The sequence below is a fragment of the Alexandromys fortis genome, unplaced genomic scaffold (genome assembly GCF_014885135.2).
Source record: "Alexandromys fortis isolate MF-2015 unplaced genomic scaffold, M_Fortis_MF-2015_v1.1 scaffold_27, whole genome shotgun sequence".
NCBI lineage: Eukaryota > Metazoa > Chordata > Mammalia > Rodentia > Cricetidae > Alexandromys > Alexandromys fortis.
The window spans coordinates 14,645,866-14,659,245 of NW_026067952.1; the positions used below are offsets into that span (position 1 = coordinate 14,645,866).

Below are 13,380 nucleotides of genomic sequence, written 5' to 3' on the forward strand. Positions count from 1 at the left end.
TTAGCTTGGTTTATTTCTTGCAAGTTTTTCTTAAATTATCCCATCTACCTTTTGCCTCTAGGCTTTTACCTTTCTCTATTTCTGTATATCTTTTCTTTCCTTCTTATTCCATGTCTGGCTTGGCGGCTGCATGACTGGGCCCTGGAGTCCTCCTCTCCTCCTTTTCTCAATTCTTATCATCCCTTCCCGGATTTCTTCTCCTGTTTATTCTAGAGCTGTGATTTTTTTTTGCCTGTATAAAACACCTGACGGTCTAATAAAAAACTGTTCGGCCAATAGCGAGGCAGGAGCAAGGATAGGCAGGGCGGGCAGACAGAGAGAATAAATAGAAAGAAAGAACAGCAAGAGAACAAGGAGAGGAGGACATCAGGGGCCAGCCACCCAGCTACACAGCAAGCCATGGAGAAGGAAGAAGGAAAAAAAAAAAGGTATACAGAAATAGAGAAAGATAAAAGCCCAGAGGCAAAAGGTATTTGGGATAATTTAAGAAAAGCTGGCAAGAAACAAGTCAAGTTAAGGCCAGGCATTCCTAACTAAGAATAAGCCTCCATGTGTGACTTATCTGGGAACTGGGTGGCGGACCCCCAAAAGGTCAAAAGAATAAAAAAGTCACACAACACTGGGAAGCAGAGGGCAATGAATGGTGGCATTGAGCTAGCTTTCTCTTTTGTATGATTCAGGACCCCATGCATGTCCTGGCTCAAGTTTGGCCCCACTTGCGAGGGCATTTGTTACCCTATCTTGCCATGACCTCCAGAAATTCATTTATCTCACTGTGATAACATCAGACATCCTTAAATTCCCTCCCTCACGTTCCCAGTGAGGGTGCTCCCCAACACGTGTGCACACGCATGCGCAAGCACACACAAATAAGTACTGTAATGCATACAAAGCTCTTCACACATAATGAGCACCATTTGTTTGTGGCTATTATTAGTCTCTGCTCGTAAATACTGACCCAGTAAAGCACTTAGGGGGAGCTCGGGGATATGATATGGAAAAAGAAACACACAGTACAATCACGTATAGCACACTTAGCTCTGTGTCCCTAGCCTCCAGCACAGGGAGTGTCAGAATAGATGTTGTCCTAGTCACTATTATATTGTTGTGAAGATATCTCATGACTAAGGCAACTCATAAAAGCAAGGCATTTAAATGGAGGCTTGCTTACAGTTTCAGAGGTTAGTTCATTATCGTCATGGTGCAGAGCATGGCAGAGCACACGGTGCTGGAGCAGGAGCTGAGGACTTTATATACCTATCCCCAGGTAGGCAGGCAGATTGAGTCTAGCAAGGGCTTTTGAAACCTCAAAGCCCACCCCCAATGACACACTTTCTCCAACAAAACGACACCTATTCCACTAAGGCCACACCTCCTAATCCTTTTCAGATAGTGCCACTCCCAAATGGCTAAGCCTATATGAGCCTATAGGGGCCATTCTTATTCAGCCACCACAGATGCTCAAGATACGAAGGCATCCTGTGCCTTCGATGAGGCTCCGAGAGATGATTCTCTCAGAACCACACAGCAAACGGGCAAGCACATGGCAAGCCACGAGGCCGATCAAAAGACGACTCCCTAAGGGGATGCCACTGACAAACGCTGCCCGCCACAGAAGCTAAACAGGGATGGAGCATAAGAGAGTCTGCGTCGTGGACTCCTTCCTCCTCCTTCCCATCCTGAGTCTCATCTCAAGGTAAGAGCAACTCATCCTTAGTCTGGGGTGGACACTCAAAGAGTGAGGATGGTGGACTCTGATAGGAACAGGAAGTGAGACTAGGAGACTCTCGCGGCAGCAAGGACTTCCCAGGAAATGTCAGTGAGAGATGGGGCTCAGTGATGGCAGCTGCTGAGACCAAGGCTGTGCATAGATTAGAGGCCCTGAGAGGATCTCAAAATCCATAGCTTTTCTTGTTTTGAGACAGGGTCTTGCTGTATAAGCCATATTGGAGGTTCTCCTCCCTCGCCTTCATTGTTGATTATGCACCTCCAGGCTGGCTTAACAGGTAATGTTTGTTGCTGGTTTTAAAGATTACAGTCTGATGTAGCCCAGGCTGGCCTATAACTAGGTATATAACTAAGAATGCCCCCGCACTTTTGATCCTCCTGCCTCCACCCCTGGAGTGCTGGGATCACAGGCATGTGCTACCATGCTGGCTTTATAAATTACTGGGGTAGAACCCATGGTTTGTGTATGTTTCGTGTAAGCTACATTCTTGGGCCCGGATGTTGGTGTTCTGTATGGATTAGGGGCACCTGGAGGAATAGAGACCCCGAGGAGGGTCTGAAGATACTGTGGGGGAGACAGAGGCTCATGGAAAAACCGGTCTTCCGTGAGAGGAGTCTGGCCTGAGGCATGATGGGAGTGTGGCTGAGGAGTCTGAACACCCCCGATGATGCCCAAGAAGATGCACACATAGAGCCCCTCGGAAGGAAGAGAAGGGAACGCGGGAAAGGACAAGGTTTGGGGAATCTGCCTAGGACTACAGTCTGCAGAGCTGACCTCTGGGTTCGGACCCCCTCCCCCGCAACTCCCCCCCATCACCTCCTCCCATCCCACTCCACCCCCGCCCGGGATTGCTGCGCCTGCGCGCAGCAAACTCGCTTTGCTCTGCTCCAGCTCCGACAGCTTCTGCTGGCTCCGGAGATTCAGACCCAGAGGTGAGCTCAGTCCCTGCTCCATGTAGCTCGACCCCTACCCGGCTGGCTCCCCTGTTCCTAGGAGCGCTACTCCACCCCTACTCCCCTTCATGATTGTGTCCGGCCACAATTGTGTCTGGCTTGGGGAAGTGGAGGTGATAGAGAGCCCCTTGGCACTGTGGGCCTTGACACCCCAGGTTTCATAGACTAGGCAGAGGCTTCAAAGGATGAGTTCCCCCGCCCCTCTCCAACAACCTATTCTCATTACGCCGTGCCTCAGTTTCCCCCCTGGGAAAGTACGCAGTTTATTTCGCCCCAAAGGGTGATCAGGTCAGGGATCAGAGCTGGTGTTCCTGATTTCCCCGTAGCCTCCTCCCAAGGAGGGTTTTCCAGCCGCGCTGGGGTGGGCGTGCCTAAGGACAGATTCAGATTCAGGGTGTCCTCCAACCCATCTCCGCCACTACAGAACTCCTTGCCCCGACCTACGCAGCCTCTTCCTCTTCCCACTCGCTTCTCATCAAGTCTCTCCCTTTGCAGGTTAGGAACACACTCCTGGATGTTTCCATGGCAACCCCAGGGCTCTTCAGCATCCTGTCGCTCTGTGTCCTTTCCCCACCCCCAGCCCCCCACTCTAAGATGGGAGTGGGGAGGCTCACTCAAGGTCACCTTCCTTCTTAAGTATCAGCAGGAAATACAGGGGAGGGGCTGACTCTGGCCCCTTGTCTTGTGTCCCTCCCCGCCCCTTCTGGGCCTCGACTTTCCGCTTGGGTTGAGTCACCTACTGTCCTCCAGCCCCATTCATTTTCCTCATCAGCATCTCCATCCTCGCATCCGGTGTTCTCTGCTCTGGTCAGGCCTCCGCCCCCACCTTCTCCTCAGAGCCCCCGCTGCTGTACCTTGGCGTCTACCACTTATCATTCTCTGGCTTTTGCTTTTTATTCCTTCCTTTATTTTCTCCCTTCCCTTGAATTGTGGGGAGAGTGGAGAGCTACAATCCAGTCAGCACCCGTATGCACCTGTATGCCTCATTGGGGTCTCCAAAAGCACCGTGTGTGTGTGTGTGTGTGTGTGTGTGTGTGTGTGTGTGTGTGTGTCTATGAAGGGATCCTGGGGTCACACTGATTGAGGTTGTAAAGGGTCTTAGATCCCCTTACTGTTCAGAACAAGTGCACTGATTTTGTTTGAAGCTGCACAGGGAACTGAGGGAGATGGGAAAGAAGAAGCAGAAAGTCCAGGCCTTCCCAGCACTTTGATTAACACAGGTCCCTTCTATCCCCCGGATCTGAGTTTCCTTTTGTGGGTTCCTAAATGGTCTTTCCTGGAAATCTGACAGTCAAAAAGACTGAGAGGCCTTAATCCTGGGGGGCCCTGAGTCTCACTTTCTGTGGACTCAGAATTCCTTGAGACTTGTATGCTGTGACAGTTGGCCCTAGGTTTTCAGGACCATGCAGCCCGAGGTCTCCCACCCACTGGACAAAAATCATCTATGAAAATCACCCCGGAAAGAGTCCTGAAAGACGGGGCGCATGAAGACCTCTCTCTCAAAATCATGGGAGGAAGGAAATAATAACAGAAAGCACAGTAATGGGGACTGTTCATATGGCTCAGGGGGTAAAGATGCGTGTTGCTACCAAGCTAATGGCCAGAGTTCAAGTCCCAGGACTTACAGGGTAAAAGGGGAACCGACTCCTGCAAGTCTTCCTCTGACCTCCACACATGTCCACATGCACGCACATGTACATCATACACATCTGAATAAATGAATTTTTTTTATGTATTAATAAAGAAATTTCAAGAAGAAAACACCAAAATAATCACATCAGTCCCTTGAATGAAACAGTTGTCATTATTAGTCCTATTTTGCAAACAAAGAAGGCCAGAGAAGTCAGTACACATGGCTAAAGTCACATCAAGGAAGCGTAGGTCTGGGTCTCAGCCCAGCTCTCTGGTTCCAGAGCCACATTCCAGCTGCTGGGTGGTCTGTGGAGAAAACAGGCAGATGGACAGACGGCTGCCAGGCATAAGGCTGAAAACCACTGGCTGCTGCATGAAGGACTTAGGGAAAAACAGGGGAAGCTGACCGGCTAGGTGCACTGCCAGGGGAGCTGTCCAGTGATAGTGAGGAGTAGTGAATGGGCCTCTCCTGGTGAGAGGGTTGCCATGGCAACTCCTGCTGATCTTCTCCCAACCCCCATCAATGTACTTGTGCCCACAGGGACCCAAGATGAGCTGCAGTCGCGCGTGTGTCTGTAGCCATGGCACCGGTGTGGAGGAAAGTACGTGGTATGGGATCGAAACCTACCCCGGTCTCTTCTACAGGGAAAGCGATAACCCAGAAGGACCCCTCGTCCAGTATAACTACAGCCCTTGGCCCCCATTGTGTTGGAAGGTAAGACCAAAGGAATGACTCTTGTGGCTTTGGGGAGGAGGGGGGACTGGATGAGGCCCAGAGTATGGGTAGAAGAGAGACAATGGGGTGGTCAGGAGTGACATGCTCAAGCAACAGAAAATACAGTGCAGATAGGTTTCAATAACAAAGCTCATTTTCTGGAAGAGAACAGAGGTTGGATACCTTCTGGCAATGCTGGATCCAGCAAAGGACCGAGGAGTTTGCCAGCTTTTTCTTAGTCCTCCAGCTCCCCATGTTCTCAGCCCACACAGCCCACCAGCCTCACGCTCTCCTGTGGTGTCACTCACATGCTGGCTACGGTGCTGACTCTTGGGCATTGTTATAAGAGGCTGGAGAAATGGCCCAGCAGTTTGAGCACTGACTGTTCTTACAGAGGCCCCACATGGTGACTCACAGCCATCAGTACCTCCAGCTGCAGGGAATTCAGTGCCCTCTTTGATCTCCACGGGCACCAGACACGTGTGCAGTGCGCAGACATAGTCAAGCACACACTCATACAAGCAGACTGAATACATCTAAACGCTTTGACAGAACGTGTGTGTGTGTGTGTGTGTGTGTGTGTGTGTGTGTGTGTGTAGTGCTTCGTGTGCAAATGCAGGTGTGCATGAGGCAAGAGTGCAGCTTCACAGCCTTCCTTGTAGATTCCGGGCCTCGATGACTCGGGTCATCAGTGAAGCCCTAGGTTTGATCCCCAGCACTGCATGGACTGGGTGTACTGGTGCCCAACTTCGATCCTAGCCCTAGGAAGTAGGAGCAGGGGGGCTAGAGTTTCAAAATCACACTTGGCTATATAACAAATTTGAGGCAGCCTGAACTACATCTGCCTAGAAAGAAAGATCAAGCTAAAATAGCCAGAAACTCACTGAAGGCCTCCCTGGGATGCATAATAAAACTGTGGCCCATACCTGGGGAGGCTGAGGGAGAAGGCTCATAAGTTCAAGGCCAGCCTGAGATAGAAATAGTGTGTTATACGCCAACCGAGGCAACCAAGTGAGACCTGACTGGAAGTACATAGATTAATTAATAATTAATAAACCAATGATTGAAATGAAGAAGGAATGAAAGCATTTTGTTCCTAGAAGTCTGACTGTTTGGGCCGCTTGCCAGCTCTGTGCTGATTACCATGGCTTTGGAGAGGAAACCCAGTGGCAGGAAGTGGAGTTGATCTCACCTACATCTCACCACGGTTCCCCACTGTGGGGTACCACTGACAGGCCGCGGAGAGATGCGAGAAACAGACAACTGGTGTTCGTACAGCCAAGGTGTCAGTCGGTGCCTGCGATGGGCCCAGCTCATCACTAGATACTGTAGAGAAACTGAAGCAGAGGGTTCCTCGTTCTGCTCCCAAAGGGCTTCCTTCCATTAGAGGTGCTAACCTGTGGAGAGAGACCAGCCTCAGATCAGGTGTGTAGAGATGCCAGGACAGGTAATGGCCTCGGAACCTGGGATGACCAGAGAAGACTTCCTGAACAAAGTGTTTCAGGCAGGACTTAATCAGCAGAGGAGAGCATGTGTGTGAGGGTGAGAGTGTGTGCGCATGCGTGTGTGGGTGTGTTGTGTGTATGAGGGTGTGTGCGTGCATGTGTTGTTGTGTGAGGGTATGAGGGTGTGTGCGTGTGTGTGCATGCGTGCATGTGTGTGATGAAGGACTGCACTTAAACATTCTACCTCTGAGCCACACCACAAGTCCTCATTTTACTTTTTATTTTCAGGCAGGTTCCACTAGGCTAGCCTTGAACTCACTCTGTAGCTCAGGCTGGCCTCACAATCACCATCTTCCTACTTCAGTCTCCTGATAGCTGGGAGACGTGCCCAACCTTTGCTCTCAGATGGTACAGTTCAGTAAAACAGGCACACGTCACTCACTTCACCAAAGTTCATGTCCAAATGTGTTCAGAGGTGGCTCCACTGAAGGACTAATTGGCCCTGGGCTGTGTAAAGAGAAAGACACCTGCCCAAACTGGAAGTGTCCTAGACACATCTCAGAGGAGGGATGGCTTGAAATAAGACTTGAGGATATCTGAGCATCAGCCTAGCAAAGAGATGGAGGGTGGAAAGGATCATGGGGTAGGATGGGAACCAAATAGAGCTGAGGATATAGCTCAGGCAGTAAAGTGCTTGCCCTGCAAACATGAGGACGTGGATGAATCCCCAGTACCCATGTGAAAATGCCAGGTAGAGTTGGGTATGGCAGCGCATGCCTTTAATCTCAGCACTTAAAGGGCAGGTGGAACTTCACGAGTTCGAAGCCAGCCTTGGCTATATAGCGAGTTCCAGAACAAACAAAGCTACCTAGAGAGATCATGTCTCAAAATAAAGAAATGTTTTTTAAAAAATTATTCTAATCCTATTGCTGGAGAGACAGACAAGAGGATCTCTGGGACTTGCTGGCCACTGAGCCTAGCCTAATTAACCAGTTCCATTTCCTGGAGAGAGATCCTATTTCAAAACCTAAACAGCTCCTAAGAAACAATACCAGAGGTTGACCCCTCACCTTTACATGTGCCATTGCAACCCCTCTATACAACACACACACATACACACATGTACACACACATGTACACACATGCACACATACATGCACATACACTCGAATAGTAATAAGTGGGGCCCAGATAATGATGGACAGAACTCAAGGTTGGCTTTGCCATTGAGGGAAAAACATTACCAGAGTGGATATGGTCATACACACCTGCAATTCTAGGACTTAGAAGACCGGCTCCAGGCCATCTTGGGCTATATAGACAGTTCTCGGCTATTCTGGTCATGACCTGCCCTCAAACTGAAATTCAAAGTGGTTGAAGCTGTAGCTCAGTGACAGAGTGCTTGCCCCTAACATGTTCAAAGTCCTGGTCTCTGCCCCTAGCGCTGTCAGTTAGGTCCTGCGAGGATGATCTGTGATGCCCATTTCATGGTCCTATGATCCTGGACCCCGGCTGAGCCTGGATGCTTGCTGTTGTCTGCTCTCCTCAGGTGACCGTGTCCGTGGCGTCCCTGCTTCTCCTGCTCGGTGTGGCAGCCCTGACCACTGGCTATGCAGTGCCCCCCAAACTAGAGCTGGTCAATGTCAGTCGGTTCTCATCTTTGGATGATCCAATTCCCGACTATAACCAAGCTCTGATCACCTGCCGTGTGGCAGGAGCGACGCTGTGCGGGACAGCGGGGATCCTGCTGGCTGTCTGCCTCTTCTTGGCCACCTCCAGTTGGCTGAACCAGGACATCAAGGCAGAGCCCATGGTCTCCGAAGCTGACAGCCCTGTGGAGGTCTTCAGAGATGAGCCCGAGCAGCTGTCCCCTGGCTTCCATGATGTCAGCAATCAGTCTTGGTTCTTGACTCCCACCAGTCCTTTGGGGCAGTGTTCTGTGCAGACCAGCCAGCCCCAAAAGGACTCCTAAGTCTGCAGGCTAGAGAAGGCAGACACTTCCCCCCGGTCCTCCTCGCCCTCCTTCCACGCTGTAGTGCCAGTCTCTCCAGAACCCTCATAGCCCCCTCCCACCCCCCAGTAAGTCTTATGCTCCAATCTGCTCAAGACGGGTAAACTCAACTAAGAACGCCCGTCCAGGCTGGTGAAATGGCCAGTGAGTGAAGGGCCTTCCTGGCAAGACTGACAACCTGAGTTCCATATCTGGGACCTACAAGGTGAAAGAAGCCTGGCTTCCTCTGGTTATCCTTTGACTTCCCCCCACCCCCGCCACACACACACACACACACACACACACACACACACACATACCCCACACCACACTCACAAAGAAAAGTAATGAAAAATATAAAGTTCAGGGATTAGGAAGAGTGGGACATCTTTGCCCCTCAAAGTCCATCCCCTAAACAGCAATGCCCACTGGGCCTGATTCTGACCTTCCTAATAAGTGTGCCCTCCTGGAAGCCCCATCCCTCTTCCTATGGACTGTCCGGCCAGAAAGATTTCCTCTTGTAGGACAGTAGAGGGCGCTCCAGGACAGCAGAGGAGCCTGTGGCAGACCAGCTGGCCTTTAGGGACAGGAAGAGGGTTCAGACAAATCCCCACCACCTTTGCGCCCTGCAGGATGTACCCTCCCTGCTTCTCACCTCCTCCATCTTGCCTCACCTTTCAATAAACAGTTCAGATGAACACTGCCTTTGCCTCTTTCCTCCTAGATCACCAGAATATGGGGAACGAGAGAGAGAAATGGTTCCTAGCCAAGATTACTGTATGCTTAAGTTCTTGATTTTCATTTGCTCCCTAGGACAACCTTTTTTTTTTTTTTTTTTTTTTTTTTTGGTTTTTCGAGACAGGGTTTCTCTGTGGCTTTGGAGCCTGTCCTGGGACTAGCTCTGTAGACCAGGCTGGTCTCGAACTCACAGAGATCCGCCCGCCTCTGCCTCCCGAGTGCTGGGATTAAAGGAGTGCGCCACCACCGCCCAGCTAGGACAACCCTTTAAGAAAAAGATTATTAAACCTGGTCTACACAGTGAGTTCCTGTTCATCAGGGCTGCATACGAGATCTTGTCCCCAAAGGGGGAGAAGCTGAGGAGAAGATCAGTTGATAACTACAGGTCCCCATGCAATTCACAGAATCCTCCACATGGAAAGCCAGACTTGATAAACTAATACCATGTGGAGAAGAGAGAGGCAGGTTCATCATGGGGCTCTCTGGTTACCCAATCAGGATCCCTAGTCCAGAACAGCTTTGTCACTTGCATTTTCCTTCCCAACCGCCGCACTAGCCAGTCCCCAACCACAACCCGATAGATGCCGGGCTTCCACACAGCCCAGTCCCGACACTGCATCCCATTACAGAGGAGCAGAATTCAGCTGCCAAACATTTCCTGAGCCTTATCTGTCACCTGAGTCCCTAGAGAGACATTAAAGAAGGTCGTGTTCACAGTCAAGCATTGTTAGTGGGGTTGTGACCAGGCAGAACAGTGTCTCCAAAAGTTTATGTTGCCCAGACAGTAACTCTAGCTCAAGGGAATCCAATGCCTCTGACCTCTGCAGACACCAGCACGCGCACACACACACACACACACACACACACACACACGCACGCACGCACATGCATTTGCACACAGTAAAAATCAATCATTTAAAAGATAGGCCATGCACATGCATTTGCACACAGTAAAAATCGATCATTTAAAAGATAGGCCATGCTGGGTTGGAGGGTTATCTATTCCGATAACCAGTGTCCCTGCTGGAAAAGGAGAATTTGGACACAGAGGCAGACGAGAGCGATGCATCTACAGGCCTAGACACGACAAGAGTCACCTGTCGCTGCCAGAAACTAGAAAGAGTAAAGAAGGGTTCTCTCTGAGCTTGCAGAGACCGTGGTGCCCTGCTAATGTCTTATCTATTTACGTTTTTTGTTTTGTTTTGTTTTTTTGTTTTTTTTTCGAGACAGGGTTTCGCTATGGTTTTGGAGCCTGTCCTGGAACTAGCTCTTGTAGACCAGGCTGGTCTCGAACTCACAGAGATCCGCCTGCCTCTGCCTCCCGAGTGCTGGGATTAAAGGCGTGCACCACCACCGCCCGGCATTCTATTTACATTTTAAAAAAGATTTATTTATCTCACACGTCCGAGTGTTTTTTCCTGTATATGTGTGATCATCACATGCGTGCTTGGTTCCCACTGAGGCAGAAGAGGCCACGGAGTCACCTGGGACTGGAGTTAGGATGGTTGCGGTGACGCAGGTGCTGGGAACCAACCTGGATTCTTTTCAAGGGCCGTCTGGCACTCTCTCCAGCTCCGTGTTCGTTCACTCTTGACATGAGGTCTTGCTATATAGCCCTAGCCTGCTACATAGCCCTAGCCTGCTACAGGATTTCAGACCCAGATTGGGATGGGCACCTTTTAGTTGTTTGAAGCTCCCTAGCCAGGGCCCCATCAGGAAGCCAAGGCTAGAATTGGTGTAGCCGTTCTGACAGGCTCGTGTGTGCAGATGTGTGTATAGACTGTTGAGAACACACAACGCGGTCACCGTAAGCACTGGGTGACAATGAAAATGCTCACTGATAGGCAGCTAGCTGATAAGCATGGCGCGTTTCTGCACAGGCACACTGGCAGACAGGGAGATGGCTCTTCACACACCCGCGTGGGCTGAGGTCTGCACGGGCACACTGGCAGACAGGGAGATGGCTCTTCATGCACCCGCGTGGGCTGAGGTCAGGTATAGCATTAGGAAAAGTGATGAAGGAGCAGAACAAACTCCATTTTGAGAAGGAACTCCATTTTAGACAGGACCTAACTGGGGCCTGAATGCAGCCCACAAAGTCATAAACATTCCCAAGAAACTGTGCCAGCCCTGGTCAAAGTGATCCACCAGGGTGTCCAAACAACATCTGTTTGCATCTGTTTGCTTCAAATGTCCTTGTAAGTATGTGATTAGCCACTGTTTTGACTATTTTGAAATTCCCCTACACCCCAACCAATGAATTCAAAAGTTGCCTACTTTTACCCAATCCTGAAACGCCAAGGCTTGTGCCATGCTGCTTGTGGTTTTTCTTTTTAAAAACCCCTAACTTAACCTGAGAGCTTGGGGCCGTTTTCCCCCAACCGCCGCTTCGATGTGTTGGATTATGGTCCAAGCTAGTTTGAATAAACCCCAGTGGGTTTGCATCGGATCCTGGCTCTGTGGTGGTCTTGTTTGGGGGATCCCGTGACACGGGCATATCCGTGAGAGCACTAAGAAAGCTTTCCAACCATGTGCAGAAATGGGAGCTTTCTGACTATGCTTGCGTGTGCTTTAAACCTGTGACCTTGGCCGTCAGGGAGGAGTTTGCGAGGTGAATGCACGTGCAAGCAATCCACCACTGAGCCACACATCCAGTCCCTCGCTTATTTTTAAATTTTGAACCATGTGGATGTAGTATTTTTATTATTGTGTTTTTTTGTTGTCGTTGTTGTTGTTGTTTTGTTTGAGACAGGGTCTCTCTACACAGCCCTGGCTGTCCTGGAACTCATTATGTAGACCAGGCTAGCCTCAAACTCACAGAGATCTTTTTGTCTTCGGAATGCGAGGATTAAAGGTGTCCACCACCACTGAACCCAGCTATTATTGTTTATGGTGATATTTTGCTTGTGTTCTAACAAATAAAGCTTGCCTGAAGATCAGGGGGCGGAGCTAACTACTACTTAATAACCAGGCAGTGGTGGCACACTCCTTTAATCCCAGCACTTTGGAGGTGGAAGCAGGAAGATCAGGAGTGAGACTTTACCAGTGTAAAGGAGAAACAGAGCTCACACCTTTGATCTCAGCACTTGGGATCTCACGCCTTTAATCCCTATGGAGGTGGAGCCAGGAAGTGATATGGCTGGGCGACAGAAATGATGATTCGGTAGAGGTAAGACGTCTCTCTAGTGGCTGGCTCCTTTACTTCTCTGATCCTTCAGCATTTACTTCAATATCCCACTCCAGGCTTTTATTATTAAGAACAATTAGAATTCATGCTATAATTGTTTGCATTCGTTGTAAACATATGTACTATATTGTACACAATGTTAGGACTTACAAGAACTCTCGTGGGCTGGGGAGATGGCTCAGTGATTAAAAGCTTAAAATCCATCTCTTAACTACTAGCTGCTCTTACAGAGAGGTCCTGAGTTCAATGCCCAGCACCCACGAGGCAGCTCACAACTGTCTGTAACTCCAGTTCCAGGGGATCTGACACCTTTACACCAACATACATAAAATAAATTTAAATTTTATTATTTAATTTTAATTAATATTATATATGGTTGTGGTGCATGTCTTTAATATCAGCACTCAGAAGGTAGAGACAGGTCTCCATGAGACTAAGTTTGAGGTCAGCCTGGTCTACAGAATGAGTTCCAGGACTGTCAGGGCTACACAGAGAAAGCCTGTCTTCAAAAAGGAGAACTCTCTCTCTCTCTCTCTCTCTCTCTCTCTCTTTCTCTCTCTCTCTCTCTCTCTCTCTCTCTCTCTCTCTCTCTCTCTCCTCTCTTTGTTGTTTTTCAAGACAGGGCTTCTCTGTCTAACAGCTTTGGCTGTAACTCCCTCTTTAGACCAGGCTGTCCTCAAACTCACAGAGATCCCTCTGCCCGTGCCTCAGGAGTGCTGGAGTTAAAGGCTTTACCTGCCACCACCACCCAGGGAAAACTCTCTCTTTTAAAGACTTGTTTTATTATTTGTCTCAGTGACAGAGGCAAGAAGAGGGTGCAGAATCAATCCCCTTAGAGCTGGAGTTATTTATTTTTATTTCCTGTCTTTGTGTTTTTCCCTGCAAGTCTGTCTGTGTACCGCGTGCATGCAATGCCTGGGAAGGCCAGAAGAGTGTGCCTCCACCCCCACCCCACCCCTTATCCTGTAGCCCAGGCTGGCCTGGAACTCTT

At 49.6% G+C, this 13,380-nt stretch overlaps 1 protein-coding gene across 1 annotated transcript; it reads left to right on the forward strand.

The window, feature by feature from the left end:
* The first annotated feature begins 2,607 nt into the window (after window positions 1-2,607).
* Nrsn2 (neurensin 2) lies at window positions 2,608-9,108 on the forward strand. The gene is made up of 3 exons (XM_050151177.1): window positions 2,608-2,661; window positions 4,856-5,029; window positions 8,024-9,108. Exons 2-3 carry the CDS (start codon window positions 4,865-4,867, stop codon window positions 8,444-8,446), a joined length of 588 nt encoding a protein of 195 aa, XP_050007134.1. The 5' UTR covers window positions 2,608-2,661; window positions 4,856-4,864; the 3' UTR covers window positions 8,447-9,108.
* Window positions 9,109-13,380: the final 4,272 nt, after the last annotated feature.

What these genes read in the sequence shown, in the direction of transcription:
- Nrsn2 (XM_050151177.1), top strand. Translation starts at nt 4,865, where the DNA reads ATGAGCTGCAGTCGCGCGTGTGTCTGTAGCCATGGCACCGGTGTGGAG. An exon ending in GGCCCCCATTGTGTTGGAAG is followed by an intron (nt 5,030 to 8,023) that starts GTAAGACCAAAG and finishes TGCTCTCCTCAG; the next exon opens with GTGACCGTGTCCGTGGCGTC.